At 38.5% G+C, this 22,535-nt stretch overlaps 1 protein-coding gene across 3 annotated transcripts in view; it reads right to left on the bottom strand.

The window, feature by feature from the left end:
* The window catches only part of jak1 (Janus kinase 1), a 57,725-nt gene that overhangs the window by 8,780 nt on the left and 26,410 nt on the right, over nucleotides 1-22,535 (bottom strand). For 2 of the 3 annotated variants that reach the window (XM_061975734.2, XM_061975735.2), the window contains exons 4-21: nucleotides 22,191-22,344; nucleotides 20,628-20,791; nucleotides 20,135-20,403; nucleotides 19,774-19,892; nucleotides 16,615-16,788; nucleotides 16,224-16,381; nucleotides 14,895-15,021; nucleotides 14,560-14,758; nucleotides 7,972-8,081; nucleotides 7,220-7,366; nucleotides 7,021-7,108; nucleotides 6,800-6,927; nucleotides 6,535-6,673; nucleotides 5,169-5,320; nucleotides 4,874-5,024; nucleotides 3,505-3,593; nucleotides 3,216-3,408; nucleotides 2,982-3,106 (exon numbers count right to left, since the gene is read on the bottom strand). In XM_061975734.2, coding sequence (XP_061831718.1) covers nucleotides 2,982-3,106; nucleotides 3,216-3,408; nucleotides 3,505-3,593; nucleotides 4,874-5,024; nucleotides 5,169-5,320; nucleotides 6,535-6,673; nucleotides 6,800-6,927; nucleotides 7,021-7,108; nucleotides 7,220-7,366; nucleotides 7,972-8,081; nucleotides 14,560-14,758; nucleotides 14,895-15,021; nucleotides 16,224-16,381; nucleotides 16,615-16,788; nucleotides 19,774-19,892; nucleotides 20,135-20,403; nucleotides 20,628-20,791; nucleotides 22,191-22,344 — 2,686 coding nt within the window. The remainder of the gene's footprint in view (nucleotides 1-2,981; nucleotides 3,107-3,215; nucleotides 3,409-3,504; nucleotides 3,594-4,873; nucleotides 5,025-5,168; nucleotides 5,321-6,534; nucleotides 6,674-6,799; nucleotides 6,928-7,020; nucleotides 7,109-7,219; nucleotides 7,367-7,971; nucleotides 8,082-14,559; nucleotides 14,759-14,894; nucleotides 15,022-16,223; nucleotides 16,382-16,614; nucleotides 16,789-19,773; nucleotides 19,893-20,134; nucleotides 20,404-20,627; nucleotides 20,792-22,190; nucleotides 22,345-22,535) is intronic. The other variant, XM_061975736.2, reaches the window with a different exon arrangement.

Genomic DNA, 22,535 nt, shown 5'->3' with positions numbered 1-22,535 from the left:
CTACTTTCACGGGGAAAGAGGAAGACTGCTCACTGCCTACAAGTACACAGGCCTGCATACCATCATGAAACTGTTTTAGTATGTTGAGAAACTTGGGGGGGGACACCAAACTTCTTGAGGATGCTCCAGAGCAAATCACGGTCAACTGTGTCAAAGGCCTTGGTGAGGTCAATAAAGGTAATGTAGAGGTCCTTGTTTTGTTCCCTGCATTTCTCCTGGATTTGACGGGCAGCGAAGACCATGTCTAGTGTACTTCGGTTCTTTCTGAAGCCACACTGTGTCTCTGGGAGGATGCCCTCTGTTAGAAATGTAAGGCGAGAAAGCATAATCTTTGCAAGTACCTTGCCGGTCACTGAGAGAAGGGAGATGCCACGACTATTTCCACAAGATGATTTATCTCCTTTCCTCTTGTAGATGGTGACGATGTTGCTGTCTTTCCATTCTTGAGGCAGGGCCTCCCTGTGCCAGATGGCTAGTATGAAGTGAAACAGCTTCCGCTTCAGTAGATAGCCTCCCTTCTTTAGGATCTCAGCCGGAATTCCGTCAGGGCCAGGGCTCTTGTTGTTTTTGAGGCTCCTGATTGCAGTAAGAACCTCACTGAACATGGGAGGGTCATCAAGGAAGGGAGAAAGCGGGAGATCTGGGAGTGCATTGAGCACTAATGGATCAGAGGGGTTTATTTTATTGAGCAGTGAGTCGAAGTGCTCAGCCCAACGCTCAAGAATTTGTTGTTTATCCTTGAATAACACGTGTCCGTCTGCGGATCTTACTGGAGCGATGCTTCGCTTTTGTGGGCCATAGATGGATTTTGCAGCAGCGTAGAATGCGTAGGTATTATTAGCATCTGCATATCCCTGGATCTCCTGGGCTGTTTTGAGCCACCACTCATTTTCCATGAGCCGCAGTTGTTTCTGTGTCTCAGCTCTGGTTGTTTTATAATGGTGGAGGAGTGATGGAGAGTGAGGGTTGGAGAGCAGGGCAGCATGGGCTTTGCGCTTGGCGTCCAGCAGCTCCTGTATTTCTACCGAGCTGTTGTCGAACCAGTCTTGATGGTGCTTCTGAGTAAAGCCGATGGTTTCAGAGGCAGCTTGATGTAATGCTGACCTCAGTTTTGCCCACTCACTGTCCATGTCACAGGTGGTGCCGTAGTCCTCCAAGGTGGAAAGTCCCGTAGCCAGCTTGCTGCGGTAGTGAGATGTACACTCTGGAGAATCCAGGGCCCTGCAGTTCAGTCGCTTTCTTGGCTGCTGTTTCTTGTGTGGGGGTCGGATTTTCATCCTCAGCTTGGATCTGATCAGCCGGTGGTCAGTCCAGCATTCAGCCCCACGTAAGGCTCTGGTTATGCAGACGTCTTGTCGATCTTGTTGCCGTGTAATTATATAGTCCAGCAGGTGCCAATGTTTGGACCGTGGGTGCATCCAAGATGTTATGTATTTCTTTTTTAACTGAAAAATTGTGTTAGGGATGAGAAGTTGGTGCTCAGAGCACAGAGAGAGGAGTCGAATGCCGTTGTTGTTTATTTTCCCAGATCCATGAAGCCCGATTATTTTAGTCCAGAGCTGGGCATCTGTGCCAACTCGGGCATTGAAGTCACCCATGAGGACAAGCTTATTGGACTTAGGGACTCTGGATAGGGCAGCCGCAAGAGACTCGTAGAAGGCATCTTTGATGTTACTATCAGCATCCAAGGTAGGGGCATACGCACTGAGTAGCGTAGCAAACCGGCCTTTCACCAGGGGGATACGCCAGGTCATGAGCCGCTCACTGATGCCTTGGGGGGACTCTGGGATGTTATTGAGTAGTTTGCTTTTTACAGCAAAACCAACTCCATGGAGCCTACGTTCGCCTTCCGGGAGACCCTTCCAGAAGAAGGTATAGCCTTCACCGACTTCTGTCAGGGAGTCTTCACCCGACAACCGAGTTTCACTGAGTGCTGCGATGTCGACATTGTATCTCTTGAGCTCATGTGCAATGAGCGCCGTCCGTCTATGAGGTCTCTCCGTCCCATCCTGCGTGTCGAGGAGGGTGCGGACATTCCAGGTAGCCAGGTGTATAGTCATATACTTTCCTTTGTTATGTTTTCGACCGCAGTAGGGGATGCCTTGGTGGCTGCGGTTTGCCACCCAGGTGTGAGGAAGTACTTTTTGACCACATTCAATAATCCATCTATCCATTTTCTACCGCTTGTCCTTTTCGGAGTAACGGGGGTGCTGGAGCCTATTCCAGTCGTACTCGGGAGGAAGGCAGAGTACACCCTGGACAAGTCTCCTCCTCATCGCAGGGCCCACACAGATAGACAAACATTCACACTCACATTCACACACTTGGGCCAATTTAGAGTTGCGAATCAGCCTTTCCCCAGGTGGATGTCTTTGGAGGTGGGAGGAAGCCGGAGTACCCGGAGAGAGCCCTGGCAGCCACAACGGGAACATGCAAACTCCACACAGAAAGAACCCGAGCCCAGGAATCGAACCCAGGATCTTTTTGGTCATAACATCCACAATATAACATTTTCATATCGTTAAATGCCCAGTTGGCAACGATTCCACCTGCTAGGTCTTTTTTTTTTTTTGTAGAAGCTGACTCAGGGAGAAACGCACAAGAATTCCAATGTACCTGTACTGTCCTGTTCTGTTCCTGTGCAAATAGCAATAAACATCTATTCAATTCTATTTTTTATGAGCAATGGCCAAATTACCACCAAATCTTTTTGTGGCAGGACTCCAAAATATAAATGTATGGGACTGGATTTAACATGAACAAATGGTGCCACTTGTTTTTAAACTACTATAGTTGGTTGCTACCAGGTAATTTGACTAGAACTATAAAATCTCATTTACAGCCATAATTATTGTTGTTTATAAAATGTTTGTAGTTTGAACATGCTTTTCCTAAGTCAACATTACAGATGAGCAGAATGAGCTCCATTATCTCCACGGCTGCATAAAACAGCGCCGTTTAAAATCAACTGTGTTACCTACCCGGCATATTTGGGTGGAGTAGCTGAGCAGAGTGCTAAGACTGGTCTTGCTTTTGTTGCCGGGCAGATAATCCTTCAAACTGCCCAAAGGAAGGAACTCCATGATCAGCTTTGTGGCCTGACCACCTGCTCACACACAAGTCAAAGGGAGAGACATGAGTCGTGTTGAACAAGCTAAACATGTATAGCTTCATCAAATGCACTATTGTTAGTGCACACAATTATATCCGCTTACCTTCCTCCAAGCAAATGCCTTTATACTTGACAATGTTTTCATGGTACAGTGCTTTCAGTATATTAATTTCACTAGAGAGGTTGTTCCCGTTCTCCTGTCCACTCTCAGGCTTCAGTGACTTGACCGCCACTAATTCACCTGTGCGATCTCCTCGAGGATCGTAACGACAAAGGCCCACCTTCCCAAAGTGGCCCTTAAGGTAAATAATATTTTTTGTAAGATATATATTGTGACCAAATGTGGAAATAAAGTAACAAAAGTTATAAAACAGTCAAAACAGTTAGTTCACCTCTCCCAGTTCTCTGATATTTCTCAGGAATCTCCTCTCAAATACAGTTGGGTCCACTTCAGGTGTAGGCTGTGGTTTGATAGCTGGATCTATGAGAGAGGAAAAGATTATTGGCTAAATCCTCCTTTTATCCAAATGAAAGGCATGTTTTATAACCTAGAATAACTTTGACGAGCCGAAACGCGATGCTTCTCTCAATGCTGCCGCGCAGCATTAGCTGCTTCCTCTTTACAGTTTATCGACAGTTGGCATCCATACATGTTGCATTACTGCCATTTTTACTTTCATTTTAAAATTACATTACAATCTCTCTGTTTGAGTCCAGTGCAGCATAAATTATAGTTAGCTCTTTGGTTACAATGCACCACTAAAAATTGTTTGTCTGCGTTGGCGCTTATAATAACAACATCGCTAACATTCGGTTAATATTCAGGTCACGATATCTAAATAGAGCATTGTATGCGGGTTTTGGAAGGTTATTTGAAGAGTTTTGTGGGCAGAATAGAGAGCCCCCATTGACTTTATTGTTAGCAGACTTTTTAATGTATTTATTTATTTTCGAGTTAAAATGCAGAAAAAAAGAAAAACGTGTTCATGTCTCATATAGGGATTGTGAATGATAGACAGCACATCTCTGTCTAATTTTTGCGTATTTCCAGTATGACTGATTTGCCGATATGGTCAGTTTGCAGAAGCATTCGTCCAGTGACGTCAAGCTACAGAAATTGTCAAAGACATTCGGAGCGGAATATTCAAAATGGCTGACTTTATTTGTGGCATTTTGTGACATTTAGACAGAATTTTCACATACCGTATTTTGCGGATTGTAAATACAATTGGATATGGTTTAATAGATACAATAAAACACAATTAAGCATGTAAAGTCAACTTGTTTTTCCAGTCTACTGGTACTTTAAGAAACACAAACCGAATAAAAAATATATGTTTTGGTGTACCAGCCTTGTCTCAGTGTACAAACTTTTCATCCACCTATTGTGCGCCTCGCAGCACTGCGATTGTGGGCGAGCTGATCGTTTTTTTGTGCTTATTCTGTCAGCACAGCAGTGCTCTCATTAGCTACTGTTTGTGGTGTGCTTTTTAAGTGTGTTTTTTTTTAGCATGCTTCTAATTACAGTATCTCTAGATAGCACTGTGTGATCATGGCACCGCTAACAATAAGTTGTCTGCGTTAGCCTTTATAATGGCAATATTGCCAATATGTGATTAATATTTAGGACATGAGATGTAAATGGAGTATTGTTGGTGGTTTTAAGAGGGCTTTACCAATGAACCAAGGAGGATCCATTGTATAATTACATTGAAACAAGAGATGTAGCATATCAAATGTATATAACCCCTAAACTCTTACTTTTTTCCTCCAGTTTGTCAATGTCTCTCACGATAGCCCTGAAAAAAGGTCTCTTCTTTGGGTCATAGTTCATGCAGTGGATCATCAGCTCAGCCAACTCTCTGTAGTCAGGAGTAGCCAGCTGGCATTCTGTTTCATAAAACCTCTCCTTCTGCTCAACACAAAACACATGGGACGAGAATGAAGATGTAAAAACAGACTCTTGACTGGTTTGGCAAAATGGAGGCGAGATCATTGCAGTGAAGGATGGAAGATTAAGGAGGGACATCAGATTGTAGACTGCTTGTCACCCAACCTCTGTGAGCTTCTTTTCCATGAGGGGGACCTCTCCATCATAACAGATCTCCCACAGAGTGGTCCCAAAGCCCCACTTGTCAGCTGCAACACTCAGGGAAGATACATTCTTCACACACTCTGGAGCAATCCAGGGGATGCGATTCACACACTCTGTCAAAAAAAAAAAAAGATCAACAGTGTAAGAGGGAGTTGTAATAAATCCATGGGTGAAAAAAACAACATATACAAGTTGATCAACAAAACAAATTTTGCATACAATATATTAACATTGGTCATCGCGCACAAGCCAGCCCTACACTTGCCGGGCTCAAACCGGCGACCACATAAGCAGAACTGATTTAGTGCTGTACGGTGTGACAAAATTACTCGCAAATGCGCCTAAAAATAGACCTTGCGACTTAAAAAAAAAAAAACTGTTGCACAAGTGCGAAAATGGATTTCAACCCTTATATCGCATTTTGCTTAAAATAAATACATCCAAATTTGATAAAACTAGAGTAAAATTTTCGCCCATCTGTATAGCATGTTTGAAATCAATTTAAACCATAACCAAATGATTGATCACTCGCGCAAATTATATGATGATGTCATATTGACATGGCCCTGGTCAAGCAACCACCTGCTCATCGCCACAAGTATATTAGCAATCTGTGGGAAACACTGTTACATGTAAAATTATTTAACTTCCCTATCATCATATTTTCAATTACAACTTTATATTGAAAGCAAAAAAAATATTTTCAAAAATAAGCTTCCAATGGCCTTAATAACCAAAATCTAAGGATGTGACAAAGAGGGAAAAGGTGGAGAAGAAAGACCGGGGGAAATGGGAGTGGCAGAAGGAGAGGAACTAATTGAGTCCATGCAAAAGTGGCCCTTAAGGGTGATACGATTGTTGGGGAAAGTGGAATATAATTAGTCTATATTATAAATGTATTCAAATAATAATGCCTACTTATACAGTGCAAATAAACAACTACACAATAACATTATTGTTTAATAATTAATTGTGACATTAAAAGTCAAGCATTTGAAAGGATCTTTAATATGTATCATAGGATTGTTGTGTGTACCAAATAAAAAGCCCAGGGAGTGCATGAAACAAGGCTGCTTGTGCTGCAATTTCCCTTGTGGATCAATAAAATTTGTCTAAGTCTAAGTCCAAATCCAAGCAAGTGGTAAAAACGAAAGCAAAACTATTCTGGACAAGACAATGTGTGTATGCAGAAATAAATCTGTAATCACATGAGTGCCAAGTGTCGTATGAAAGAGCTGGATATGGATTTACTTTTACTTGCAGAAGACAGTTGTAGTTTAGGTTTCATTATTTGTAACCCAAAGTAAGTGTTACGTCATCTACCTACCCTCTCTAGTGAGCACTGTGATTGGTATTCCTGAGTCACTGAGCTTGATGAAGGGCCCTTCTTCATCAGCTTCCAGTCCATCTCTCGCCAGCAGGATGTTCTTGGCACACACAAAACCGTGGACCAACTTTTTGTCCTCCTGCAAAAAAAAGTATATATATATATATATATATATATATATATATATATATATATATTTTGAGATTTATATTAAGATTTGCTTAAACCAGGTTTGTGTCTTTCACACTGGTGGTGTCTTTCTTACCAAGTAGCTAAGAGCTGAGGCCAGCTGCTTGGCCACCTGGAACTTCCAAGATGTGCTAAGTGGACATATCTGTCTCCTCATGAACAGATCCAGTGGTCCTTGCTCGACCAACTCTTCCACGATGATATCTGGTTACACCACAAAAAAAATTCAAATGAGGTAAGACAAAGTGCTCTTCCATAATAAGCACATTATTTAGGTCACTCTTAACAGGCACTTACTCTCCAGATGGCGGACACACACTCCATACAGAAGCACTATATGCTTATGGGAGACTTGCCGCATCATACTTGCGGTTTCAAAAAAGGCCTACCAACAGTAGGGAAACATTTGAATAAGAGTAAGGTATTGTATTTTGTGGATACTTTAAGTTATGTAATTACATGTTTCAGAATGTGTGAAAGTGAAAGCCAATCTCACCAGAGATAAGTCTCTGTGTCCTGAACCAAGCACTTTGAGAACCACCCTAAACTCCTGGAAGGATCCATAACCTGCATCCTCGTCGCCATTTACTCTCAGTGTGCCAGAGAAGATGTTAGTTCTTGTGCCCAGTCCGAGGTGTTCCTCCTAGTGCACAGCAGAGAGAGAGAGCATTAGCAAAGTGTCAGTAGAAAGAGTTGGATCAAAGACAAACAACGACCAAGTGGGAAGAGAGCACGGAGCCAAAGAAAACGAGATCATTTAAAACTGAAAAAGACTGACATTGTGGTGAAATGTTTGCACTGTCAAACAGAGCTGACATTTTACAACAGCACTACACTGATGATGCAGCACGTCACTATGTAGTATATAGTTATGGTTCATGTTCCTTTGGTTAGACTGCTTTTTTTTTTTTTACTTTTAAAAGTTTTAACTTATTTTTTCCTGATGTAAGTAATAAGTGGTGATGCTTCTGAGGTAAAGGTACATTTTTTATGTTATGTGTATTTATAAGAAAAAAGAATAAAAGGTAATTCGAAAAATCCTTGTTTATTTCAACTATTCCGCCTAAGACACGCATTTAGGCTAGAAAGTGTGTTTTATTTGATTACTAGATTAAACAAACAAAATAATCAATAGATTACTCGAATACTAAAATACAGTAATCGATACCTGCAGCGCTACACTACAAGACGTTGCAGACTGAACGCTTGCACAAGTATTAACAAAGGAGAAACAGAAATTAAGTGTACCTGTTCAATTTCCTCCTTGCTAATGCGATGGATAATGACCTGGCTCTCCTGCATGGGTGTCTTGGGGACTGGTGCTCTATCTTTAGTGACCACCAGCAAGTTAGAAATTTCTGCAGAAAACACACCCACATTTCAGTTTCAATTTCATTTGAAGCATGTTGAATATTCATAAGCGCACATTTTTGATCAAATTATTAAATGTTCAAAAGGAGTGGGAAGAAGCAGAGTTTGTCTGGTTCCACCCCTATGCCATAAGAAGCATTTTAAAGAGAGCCAACTAAATCCCACATGAGTAAGCACATGGCGATGGAGGCAAGGAAAAACTCCCCTTAGGGAGGACACCTCGGACAGAACCCACCTGTGGGGTGACTGTCTCTACCAGTTGGGTTGGGATAGAGAGTCAAAGTAGATGGACAGAGGGTAGACAGAGACAGGAAATAGTTGAAAGAGTTGACGTTATTTACTTAATCCATACCATAGTTTAGTTCCACATACAGAAATACTAAATGTATTCAATGTTGTGAATACGAACAAATGCTTTGAATTCAGTTAATTCCCAAAATTGATTTTTTCTTCTCTTGTTGAGAAGTACTGTTGAACATTTCTGGGCAACCCATTGCTATTTGCTTTATATATGATTTTTGCGGTTTGAAAATGTACGTGATCAGTGAATTTCATATAATTTTTTTCTTTATATCTCGACACAGTAACATGTAAACAGCAGAGAACGGTACAGGGTATGGACTATATTTTGTTTTGTTCAATAGTGAAATATTTCATGCGACTTTATGTTGTATGTACCTAATGTGTGGTCTTTAACAGTCTTTTTTGTATTTTACAACCAATAAGTGGCAATGTTAGACTCTCAATTTTAAAATCATAATTGCTGTTTATAGTGATTGTCAATTATTAGGGATGTGCCAGTGGATCAAGCACCTATCAGACGGTTTTTGTGAAAAAGTACTCGATTGCCGATGAATGACTTTTAAAACCTATCACAAACGGCAATCCCCTCTGACTAACTGTATTTATTTTTATTCCCCAAGCTGGCAAGCAACAAGCAACAAATATTGTGTCTCCCCTAAATTAATAAAAATCCCCTCCATTCCGATAACTAAACTGCATTTCTTAGTATTTTAAGTAACATTTTCACTGGAGGACAAGGTTAAACATGTTAACACACCGAGAGCAAGCTAGGAGCAGGCATCATAAAAGCTAAGCTAACCGCTAAGACAGCTTGAAAACACAAAGAAATAATGCTTAGTAAACTTTAAGAAATGTAAATGGAACTGTGTTACACCTAAAAGTAAGCAGCTATTAACAGGGAATAAACAAGATTAATAAGAGTTTAGAGAGAGGATACAACTTGGTGCGTCAGCATTGTTGCAGCCTCAATCTATAAATGTGTGGTGTCCACACAGCACGCTAAAGTGATTAGGTCGACATCTTTATTTTCTCTAAATCCTTTTTGCTGTTTTTGTTCATGTTTACAAACTCGCTGAACACAGGCAGACCAAGTGCAAAAACAAAGGATTTAAAAAAGAAGTAGATAGTAGTTTTTGCTTTTGTTTAGTCGTGTACTATTGACTTTGTTTCAATCAAACAAATGCATGTAATAAAAAAGAATAAGATACTAGTTTAAATAATGTGTTGACAGTCTTAAACTGTCAATAGCACACACCATAAATAAAAATGTACAGTTAATACATGTAATCAGCATAAGTCTTGGTATGTGCCAATCTCAATCATGGATGATCGGTTTTTAAATCTGCAGCAAAATATCTTAATTGAACTATCCCTATTACGGGTGTAACGATTGATCGATGCATTGATAGATCTATATATATTCCTAAAATTGAAGTACCGGTATATTGATCTGTGCTCGGCAAGTTTGCTATTGATCTAAGATCACTTTAAAAGGAAATCAATCGACTATCGATACTAGAAAAAGGAAAACATTTGGTTGAAGAATGGCAGATTATATATGAAGTTTAACACTTTTAAAAATAAAGACATTGAACGTTAAGTCGATTTTGCCCGTCTGTGACGTCATCAAAACAAAAATGGCGAATAGCTACAGTGGCTGAGAAAGGCCACAACAAACGCAAAAGCCACAACACAATATAATTAAAGGGGCTGTTTGGAACATTTTTACACCAATGGCTAGAGGGCTCCAACTATCCAATGTATTTCACACAGTATATCCCGCCCTGTCAGGGCTTTTCCTACGAAATTACATAACGTACATACGGAACACATCCAAGCGCTTTAGCTTTCGGTGTTGTTAGCTAATAATAGCAATTTGGATAGATGGTGTTAGCTGTCATTGAATGTATATTCTATCTTAACAACAACATGACTGATTTTTAATTGCTTCACTTGGACTGTTTTTGTATGAGTGCATGCACTCCATGCACGTAGGTGTTGACGAGACCGGGTGAGTGACGGCCGTGAACACCAATACTTTTTATTCGGGCCGGCAAAAACATTTCATTACATAAACTTTGTAATTGTGAAAAATATCGACAATTGTCAAACAATCAACATAAGCTGATGGTGTTCTTGTTATATATCTTGCATATATAAAATGTTACTGTGAGGAAGTTGCAAACTTTAATTTAATTTAAACCTTTAATTACAACACAAGATATTTTAGCTACAGCACGATTGCAAAAGCCATAACAAATACAAACGACAAAACACAATATTTTAAAGCAGCAACACAACTTCAAGCCACAAAAGACTCGACCGCCACACCGGAAGTGATAGCGGAGCAAGTTAGGCGATGCACCAACTTACGGAACACAACAACATATAGTGTAGTGCAGTGGTTCTCAAATGGGGGTACGCGTACCCCTGGGGGTACTTGAAGGTATGCCAAGGGGTACGTGAGATTTTTTTTAAATATTCTAAAAATAGCAACAATTCAAAAATCCTTTATAAATATATTTATTGAATAATACTTCAACAAAATAAATGTTTAGAATTAAGTTCATGAATCCAGATGGATCTCTATTACAATCCCCAAAGAGGGCACTTTAAGTTGATGATTACTTCTATGTGTAGAAATCTTTATTTATAATTGAATCACATGTTTATTTTTCAACAAGTTTTTAGTTATTTTTATATCTTTTTTTCCCAAATACCGGTAGTTAAAGAAAGACCTCTACAAATGAGCAATAGTTTGCACTGTTATACAATTTAATAAATCAGAAACTGATGACATAGTGTTGTATTTTACTTCTTTATCTCTTTTTTTCAACCAAAAATGCTTTGCTCTGATTAGGGGGTACTTGAATTAAAAAAAATGTTCACAGGGGGTACATCACTGAAAAAAGGTTGAGAACCACTGGTGTAGTGTAACACTCAACACCCAACTATAAGCCAAGAAGAAGTAATTTCATGAGAAACAAATAAATACAAGAGATGGATGAATGAGGCAATAGAAATTAGGAAGTGAGGTGCCAACACAATCAACAGGGATGAAGAGGCATACATGCTTCCGCACACCTGGGACGCTGTCCATCATGGTAACGCCATGGCGGAGTACATATATGTAAGGAGTCAGGGAACTTTATTTAGCAGGTATTTCTACTGTTAAAATGTTGGTTACTGTATTTTTAATGGACATTTGCGTGTATGTTGAAAATGTGAGCACAAAAGGTTTCTTAATTCAACTTAAAGTGTTGGTTGTACTTTATTTAAGTAAGATGTGAATGCATTAGCCATTAATTGTCGTTTACTTGTTTGTATCTATAAAACAAGCATTTATACATAATTCCCTTACAGGAAGTAACATGAATATAAGAAACTTCATCTACTACCTTCTACCATGAATTGATTAACATGGACCCCGACTTTAACAAGTTGAAAAACGTATTTGGGTGTTACCATTTAATGGTCAATTGTACGGAATATGTACTGTACTGTGCAATCTACTAAAAAAGTTTCAATCAATCAATCAAAACCTACAGTGTACAGTATCCAGTATTTATTTCACAGTCACACTGGTTGATTTTGTTTTGCTAAAAATTTCACTGAATCGTTTTGGGATCTAATTGTTCTAAAAAAAATGTGTTTCTGAATCATATCGGCGACCACAAATGTCAAATCGAATTGTTGTTCAAACGAACCATTACACCACTAATCCATATAAATTATTATTATATGTATTGATTATTTTATTGTTCAAACAAAAAAACTGTTTGATTTGACATAGAAAGCAATAACTATGAGCTCTGCAAGATAACATAATTAACAATGTCCTTTGTAAGCTCTCTAAATAATATAAAATATGGATGAAAAAGAACGAGAGTTCTAAAACTGCATCAATGTAGCAATATTGTAAATATATTCATTGGAGTTGCCCTATTAAGTTCTATAACTTCCCACTAAGTAAACTTATCAGTGTATGTACTGTGTATTTGTGTATTTTGCGGGTGTGACGTTGAAACAAAAACCCACCCACTGTGGTTTAGGAAGAAGATCATGCACAATATCATCGTACCAGTATAAAAGTACTTGCCTTAATACGAACTCCTGATATAACCAGCAGTCACTCTTAAATCACATGTTTCTAGTGCTGCATAGTATTAACTTAAGCTAGCATTTAGACTTCATTGTCATATTAAGGGCTTTAACAATACATTAATAGCTGAAATGCAATTGCAAGGATAGATTAAGTGATGGATATAGTCAAACTGGAGAGAAGATGTTGAATCTTTCATATGTAACCCAAAACATAAAAAACTTGCAGCACTGAAGAAAATCTAATTAAACCAAAATGTACAGCCTCTCCTTCTGTGAAGTAAACAAAGGAGTTTTAGTTTGGCTGCGGAAACCCACATATACAACTCTCTTCCTCTCTGATACCAATGTGTGCATGTTAAGAGTGCGACATGCCTTTGCACTAGTGGTCGGCCTGTTTTTGGCACTATGTCACAAACACAACCACCCTGAGTTAGAAGTTATATCTCAGACAACATTTTTGCATTTTGGAAAGTAAGTCCGTCATCATGCATGTCTGATGCAATAAAGTTATGAACATTCAACAACTCTTTGATGCAAAGAGATCTAGAATTGGAAACTTACAGCACATTTAAGAATAGTACAGCATTAAATTTGACAATAATTGATCAGCCATTTATTTTAACAGCAGAAACAAATATGTCAATTTCAACAAAAAGAAACACTATAATTAATTGTTATTGCTTAATCCATATCTTGCACAGATTCACACTCACATTCACACTAGGGTCAATTTAGTGTGGCCAATCAGCCTATTTCTAGGTGCATGTCTTAAATAAATTATAACCATGCCACCTAGCTCAATGATATCATAATGCAGAGTTTACAATGGGCTCAAGTGTTCTGTAATATTCTGACACAGCAGTGAGTAAAATGTTATACGACTAATTATATTATTAGTGCATTACAGCGTTAGGAATTCCTAAGCTAAGTGTGCAAATATTTGGGGCTGCTTTATGCAGTTTCATCGAAGAAAATTAGCATGATTGGGTGGTTAAAGTTACAGTGGGGTAAATGATTCTTTAAGGAGGAACAACTATCCCCTTACAAAAAGAAAGACATGACATCAACAAAAACATGAAATCACAGTTATGAATTAATTTGTTTGATTGATTGACTGACAAAAGTATTTGATCCCTTATCAACCAGCACCATTTCTGGAAACCGCACACAAGTGTCATATTAGCCCTGGTTCTGACTTCATACGGTAGATCATGGATATTCAATTTGAATTGTTTTGGGGGTCACATTTCCAGAAATCTAAGGTTGAACTTTGGTTTTTAATATTATTCTTGTTTTGTATATTCCCCAACAGCAGACATTTAATTTTGGTCTATTTATTTTGTTCGAGTAACAGGAGAACACTGTTGACAGTCTTCAAAAAAGATAGTCAAAGATCATTTGTATGACATAACTCTAGTGTTTTTAGAATATACTCCAAAAATGTGTATCTCAAGATTTTTTAACTGAACTGGCGGGCCACTAGTTAAATAGTACGAATGACGAAAAAGAGGACCTAAAATGGAACCTTAACTAAAGAAATTAAACAAATGACTACTGACTGCATTCGAAGTAAACGAGCTACAGTTACAACTTAGTTACATAAATCACATTACAGAAAAAAAAGCATAACTCTCAAAAAGGAAAGGACTTAAAGGGGTGCCTTGAGGAACGCCTTAATTATATAAATCACAAGTTTGGACTCCAGTGTTCTGTGTTTGCTAACAGGGTTAAAATGTCAATGCAAGGACCTGCCAATGTGTCTACAGGGGTACAAGTTCATTTATACAACAAGAACACTCTAATGTTTTTAGGAATTTGCTACAAAAATGCCTTCCCCCAAGTTTAGAACTGAACTCTGTGTGGTTTATTTCTCATGGTGTATTTAGCCCCCGGGCCGGCTGTTGAATAGCCATGCTTTAGATGCTTGGTGAGAAAGAGAACAGTGTTGGTAAATAATCAATAACATCTGCAGTGAATCAAATACGTACAGTATGTAACCCATTGATTATACCTACAACTTACATGTGACAGCATGAGCAAACAACGATCATAACTTACCTCGAGGTTGTGGTGGGCAGCAGCGGCGCAGATGGAACTGAAGATTGTCAGAGCGAAGACTCTGACCCTCCAGGTGCTCCAAGAGCTCTCGGAGTGTGGGTCTGACAATTTCTGTGCCGTACAGTCGAAACTCATCTGGAGTCACCTCTATCTGGAAGTTCTTATAATGTCGCACAGGACGGGATTCCTTCAGGTCAATCTAGAGAAAAGAGGTTAGTTAAACAGCGAGACTAGAGTCAACAAGCTTTGGATACACTCATGTATTATAACTAAGAAAATGACATTAAACCTAAAGCCAAACAATTTAAGATAGTGAGTGGAATAAACCACTTCACCTCATTTTTCACCTCATTGCAGACCACAGTGATGATGATGTATTGGTATTCAGTGCAGCTCCAGCGTAGAATGTACATGCCTTCCTCATTACCCTCCTGACGCAGCTTTTGCACGGCATACTCCGTACTTAGGAGGGAAACAGTCAATTCAATTGAAGGTTGACAAAGTGACGATGTTAAACTGTTTGTGACAAAATCGTTTTTCCTCATAATCATTGTGCCTAAAATAGTGCAGCAGTGGGATTGGTAATAGTTTTAGTTAATCGCTAATATTAAATATTTACATTGAACAAGAGAGCACAGCCTACCAAGTCAAATTCCTTGTGTGTTTCACATACTTGGCCAATAAAGCTGATTCTGACTCTGATGATCAATTTCAAGATACTGTATCACTTTAGTGACTGCACAAATTCAACAATAAATCTGGATAAAACATTTGATGAATAAGTTTTAAATCAGGACAGAGTTCCAGTTTTGGCTGGATTTATTATTTGTGAAATGGAACAAGAAGTTATTCAATGGTAAATGGGTTAAACTTGTATAGCGCTTTTCTACCTTCAAGGTACTGAAAGCGCTTTGACACTGTTTCCACATTCACACACACATTCACACACTGATGGCGGGAGCTGCCATGCAAGGCCCTAACCACGACCCATCAGGAGCAAGGGGGAAGTGTCTTGCTCAAGGACACAACGGACATGACTAGGTTGGTAGAAGGTGGGGATTGAACCAGGAACTCTCAGGTTGCTGGCACGGCCACTTTCCCAACAGCGCCACGCCGTCCCCATTACAGACTCACGACCAGTGCTATAAATTTAATTATGAGTGACCAAACTGTGTCTGAAACAATTGTAACAAAGAGTTACAACTATACATTTCCCACACTAGATTTACTTTTTCCATCACTTGCCCAAAGTGAATAAACAGCATTCACAAATCCTTTACCATGTTGAATGTGTAGTGTACATTATGTCCCTGTGCTTCTTTATTGAAATTTTCAGAGCAGATCAAGCCTCTCATAATGGAAGCATGATGCATTGTGTCTATCGGTAGCATTCTGTCCACAGTCGTCCGTAATGTATTTTTATATTATCATCGTTAGCAAGTTTGAAATGTGTACTGCTATCTACAGGAACATAGGTATGAGCAACCAAGCTGTGGTTTTCAGTCAATCTAAATTGTTTGCTTTATTGTCCCATTAAGTCATGCACGGTGTAAATTAAAATTTTTAAAACATTTGAATAGTATGTGCCCACAAAGACGGCTTGAGTTAGGTTTATTTTAAAAACAGCTAAACCTGGTCACAAAAATAAATTTGCAAGTACAAACCAGATAGGACCGTGGCAGCCGTAAGTGATGTTGTGCACCACTGAAGAAGGAGCCACTTCCCTGCACAGGTAGTGGTGAGCATCCACTGTCAACCTGAAGTATCCATCCACAAGGGCTGCAAAGGACAACGCCTCAGTCCGAGATTTCATATGCAACTCCTGAAGAGACAGAGGTGATTGAACATCATTATTATTCCTGTTTATTGGGGTCTGAGAGGCCACGCAAATCCAAGCAGTTCTGTTTGCTAAATGCTACAAAAACAAGAAGCTGCTGACCATGTCAGTAAAATAGGTAATAATTAATAGGCATGAACATGGATCTGAGCAACAAGCATAAAATATCCTATTGAACACCAGTATAGATATGCGTTGTGATTACTTGTTCATCTCACCATTTTCTTGTGATCTTGTCTGTGAATTGTGACTATTGACTCCTTGATGGCAGCGTGCATGATCTCATGAAAGTCACAGAACCTCTCCCAGCCTTCATCAGCATCTTTTGTTCTCACTTTCCCATTCATCTTGTTCTTCTTTGACTTGCCCTTGTCTTTGGATATAACTGGCACCTATTTCAACGGCACACATGGGTTATGGTGTATTTTCAGTACACCAGGCAAATGCTTTCACATGAGAAGACAAGTATTTAAAAAGGAATGTCATATAATACACATCTCAATAAAATCTCTATTTGTAGCGGTAACAATGTAACAAATACAAGCTGCAGTTTGGTTTTAGATCCAGTTACTCCACCGAGACAGCTATTTGCTACATTAGTGAAAGATGAGGTTGTTTGGGCTGTGTTTCTGCCTCATAAGAAGGCATATGATACTGTCAATCATAAAAACTTACTTCCCAACATGTCATAATCCAGTATTTTTAGTCAGCAGCAGTCAGTCTGTCCACCAGCCTTTCTCAAGGATCAAATTTACTATTAGGACCAATTCCCAACTTTCTAAATGTATGCTGACAACACTGCACTTTTTCTTATTGGTAGTACAGTAATAACTCAACTTAAGAGTATTTTGAGATAAGAGCAGTCTCTCTGCTAATTGTTATGCTTCAAGTTGCAAGCAAAAATTTGAGGTACAAGCATCCCGCACCATTAATTGGCAGGGCAAATACCACAGTGAACCTCGTAGGATCCAACCAAAACATCCGGTCTTACGCTCCAGGATTAGCTTATAACTAGTGATCAACATAACTTTATTTTTTCAACTACTGGAAGGAAAACAGTGAGTGAAAGACAGTGATGAGAATGAAAAGTGGATGATATTATATTAAATAATAAAGATAAAGATACTGTATACTATATTAAAGAAAAAAATAACAACATGACTGAGCGTGTCACCATGGTGAAGCGGTTTGAGCGTATCAGTGCTACTCTGCACCCTACTGAAGCAGAAGCAGTCTAACACCAGCTATGAAAGTTAAAATCATATCCAAACGGCAGACAATTTTCCATGAAAATATGAAAAAGCTAATGGTCTGTTTGCAAGGAAGCAGCTGAAAGGAGATACTGTCGAACTTTACTCTCTAAGGTAAATGCTGTACATTATTATTGCATATTACTTCGTAAACTTACTGCATTTGTTAGTAGTACATTCTAATATAATGTAGGCGTGCAACGATACGTCGACAGTAAAATTTGTCGCAGACAAATTCATTTGTCAACAATAGTCGGTGATGTCATCACTCATGTTTTTTTCAGACGAAAGTGAGTTAATGTGGCCACTCACAACATCGCAGGTAAAAACATGTTAAGTTATGTGTGGGAACATTTCACCCTAATCTTGTTAAAGACATGAATCCTTTTGCAAGACCTTGTTTTTTATGGCAGTAAATCCGTTATATGGGAGTGTTTAAAGTGGAGGATGCGATCTAAACGTGGTACTATAGTTAGCTGGTTACCTTGCTAACTAGCTCAAATGTGTGAGACAAAGTTGTGTGAAAAATAAGATTTAATTATCATTTTAGCCAAAGTCCGTGAGCTAAACTTTGTCTATATCAATTCAAGTACTTTATATTTGCCGAGAACTTCAGGTGCGAAGCAGCGTGCATTTGCAGCGCAAAAAAGAAAAGCTCAATAACAAACATCAATCGCACACAAACACACGCTCACAAACGAACATTAGGTACCATGCTGCCGATATCATAAAATAATAAATATACAATCTTTTATATGCTAAAATGTTCAGAGTTATTTGAGTCTATTAGATAGCTAAAATACCAGGGTTTAATCAATAATCATTACCATTCTTGTGTGTAGTAGCCTTTTAAACACATCACAAAATGCCTGTTTCTTTTTGAGGAAGTTAGATAGCTTCAGTGTTTTGCGTTTGTTTTTATTGCTGCTATTTTAACTGTCCTTTGTTTTCATAAAAAAATATACTTTGTTTTTGTCAGCACTGGGCATGTCCTTGCTTTTAAATTGACAAAACTTATAGTTTTTTGGTTTTTGTAACAGCCTAATGAGCAACACAGTGAACAAATTAGTCACCTTTGTTAGTTAGCACATGCCAAAAGTATCTTAGGCTGAATTTAAAAGCAGATGGATAAATTAGAGCCATTGAATAGGTTTATGCTTCACAAACTGATTAGTCGACTAATCGTTAATATAATCGATGACTGTCAAAATAGTCAGTAGTTACACCCTATTGTATTGTTTTTATACAATATTTCTTATCGAAGGTTGTTTTTCTTTTTAAAAGGCATGTGACATGCTAAAATTGCACTTTTTAGGGAGGCCAATCACTACTTAAATTTAAATTCATTTCAATAAGAGACGTTGATTTGAGATACAAATGTCTTGAGTTAAGAGCTCCATCAAAGAACCAATTGAGGTACTATTTTAATGTCTCTCAGGTGGCAGAGAAGCTCACTAACTCTATGGCTAATATCACAGCTTGGTTGAAGCATTGCTGCCTGCAGTTTTATAATTCCAAAAACAGTGGCAATGTTTTCACTAGGTCAACAAATTGTGTCAGAGGACAAATATCTGGAGATAATTGACACAAAATTGTCATTTCAATCACACACAGAAAGGATCAGTAAGTCGAATCAATTTGAACCTCAGTAGGTTGATGCACTTTCGCCATCAAATGTCTACACAAATCTTCTCTCATATCACTTACTATTAACCTGCTTAGTCACAGGCTGGTGTACCATCACTGAAACCTCTGCAATCACAAACTGTAAAAACTCTGATCTAAGAAACCACACAATACACCCCACAGTTTTACAAAAACAGAAAAACGGGGAAAACTCGGTTAAAATATTTAAATCATGTATTTTTAATTAAATTATTCAAGGTTTACCATCCCTTCCTCTTCACCAGTTTGATCAAAACTGCAACTGCATGGAACCTCACCCCTCAGAAAATCAGAAATTTAAACACGTTTGTATTATGCACTGTCCCTGTAACAATTAAATGAGAAAAAAAGTCTGTGGAATCACCATAAGTAAAACTTTGGGAAATAATAACGAGTTTTGTTATACAATGCACTGGGACTAAGAGTCCTGAAGATAACAGCAAAGATAACAGTTTAACTTACTATAGAGGACTTCTTCCTCCAGGAAATGCCTGTTGTGCCAGTCACTCGGACTTGTATGTCACGCCACGTATCCACGCTCTGACTTGGGCTCTGTCCTTGCATCTGGTTGTAGTAACCAACTGAAAATGGCAATTAAATTTTATTGAAACATTAACAGTACTGGGCCACCAAACTCATCAAATTTCAGATTAGTTCAATCATACCACCAATTCCTCATAGAACACACATAGTATAATTTAAAACATCCAAATTCCATCTGCCCATTATTGTTGTAAAACTACATGCCAAAAAATGCTACACTAAGGTGCAGTATCCTTCCATTGTGACAAAATGTCCAAGAACTATAAATCAGAAGCCTTACCATAATTACTTCCATTCACGACACCCACTTCCCTTGTGACACTAAGCGAAATGGGTTCCACAAGCTCACTACCCAGGCCATTGGTCAGGCTCTCCAGAGTTGCCAGGTACTTGATCTTTAGGTCATACAGTGTAATGTTGCTGCCCTTGACTGTCCTGTTGTTGAATTCATTGAGGAATTTCTTGAAGACATTATTGATGCGGATGCGGGTCAAAATGTTGCGCTGCTTTATATTGCAGTTCAGCGCCTCTGGGATGAAATTTTTGAAGCTGATGGGATAAAAACAGACAGAGAAAATAATGTATTGATTATACTTCCCAGTACCCAATATGTTTTTTTAAGTGACATGATGCTTTCAACAAGCCTCCTTAAATGCACTTTTGAGTACAGTTAAAAAAAGCTTTAAGATGGCAAAAGTTTAAATGTATAAAAAAAAATTCAAAGACAAAGTCAGATATTCAAGAACTTTCCTTGCTGTGCATGAATGTCTTACTTGATTTCTTGCGTAGCCAAGGGCAGAGGCATTCCCATACTCATTGAATGGTGCGTGATGGCGAGCACAGCCATTCCCAAACATTCATTTTCTGTCTCATGCTGCTCTGCCTCGGATTGACATGCTCGCAAAGGTACCATACCGATCTGAAAATCATGTTGTCCCTGACAGGAAACATAAAAAAAAAAATTAAAGGAATACAGTTAAGTAGGGGAAGACACCCTTATTTAAAACAAAGTACAAGTGTTTCTACGTGAGTATCTAACAGCTTAATTTTACTACAGCATAAGGACGCCCCCGCATAAGCTACGCCAGCTCGCTCATCCCACTTCAAACTTATTAGCTGGGCATGAGATACACTTCCAAAAAAATGTTACTTTGCATAAATAGTCACACAGTCAGCAGAGCTGTGATTGGTCTGCATTTGTTTGTACATCATTGCTGGTATGTAGCATTTCCTGTTGTTTTTTTCCTGCCAAAATCACCTTTTTAAAAGGTTTTTAGAAGCAACAAGCACAATAAAAGCGACTGATGTCCAACATTGAGTATTTCCGATCTGGTTGTCGCTTAAATTGCCATTGTTCACTACATCTAACAGGAAGCCAAATAGCTAGTGACAACACTCCTACTAGCAATTTGGCAGAAAATAGCAAGTCACATGCTCAACCCGCAAGTAATAATTATAGCAGAATTGTGAAGGGACTACGCTTTAGCATAATAATAAAAGACTACAGGTTGATTAAAGGTTTTATTATCAATCTTTAATCATTAGTCACCTATTTAGCATTTCAGCAGATATATTTGATTTCATTTGTTTATCGTACCTACCATATAGCGCCAGCACTTTAGTTGTAGTCTATTAAAATATGTATCCGACTTCACAGTCAAATGTAATAAATGCATATAAAATTAAATGCATTGTGCATTTTTTCACAGTTTAAATCAGCTCAAAGAAATTTTAATGACATGTCTGTAGACATTACAGTGTTTTCGTGTAGTTGCTTGCAAGTAAAGAAAATGGAGGTCTTTTACCCAGAGAGCTTCCATTGGCTATCTTTTGTAAATAATACAAATTGTTACGTCATAATCTGAAAATCTAAATTGGCCCATTTTCTTATACAGGCAGACAACAACAAAAAATAGTTAGGGATCGATTTACTAAGTCCTTCTGACACGTGCTAAATAGAATGCAAAATAGTGCTCGCAAAACAGGGACGAGTGTTGACAAATCCCATTGCGTGTGCTCAATAATTATATTTGCATCTTCTCCTCCCAGTATTATGGGCGTTTTGATGATCAGCATATACTTTGCATAATATTGAAGACAGAAACACAAAATGAATTACAAGCCTTATTCTTCTCATTTAACAGACGCAATGCACAAGTTAAGTAGATCAGCTCTGCATGTGATATCAGGTTTGCACGTGTTTTAGTACACACAAAATGTTAGTAAATCAGGCCCTTAGTTTTGTAATTTCACACTACTGGTTAAGAAGACACAGAGACACAAATAAGTGTGTACAAGAAATAAATAAGTCAGTACAAAATGTGCCCTTTAAATACCTGGTAAAACAGGTAGCGAAGAGATGCAGCATCCAGTAGTGGTGTTCCTTCAGGCGTTTTCTGCTGGTTAAGACCTCCTTTTAGTTTACTGATGCAGTGCCTCCAAACTGGAGATTCACCTTCAGTGGTACCATGCCAATTTCGGAAATAAAATCTGAGAAACAAAAAATTGGGCACACAATTTGGTGAGTAATATTTTCAAACACATTAAACACATCAATATATACAGTATTAACATTCCAGAATGCGTATGTCCACGGCTTGTGAGGGAATGACTTCTTTGGCGTTGTACACATATGCCCTCTTCGAGTGCAGTAAAGTGCTTTTTGCCCCACTTAAGGACTT

Source organism: Nerophis lumbriciformis, linkage group LG14, assembly GCF_033978685.3.
Source record: "Nerophis lumbriciformis linkage group LG14, RoL_Nlum_v2.1, whole genome shotgun sequence".
Lineage (NCBI taxonomy): Eukaryota > Metazoa > Chordata > Actinopteri > Syngnathiformes > Syngnathidae > Nerophis > Nerophis lumbriciformis.
This window is presented reverse-complemented; position numbering and strand designations above follow the sequence as displayed.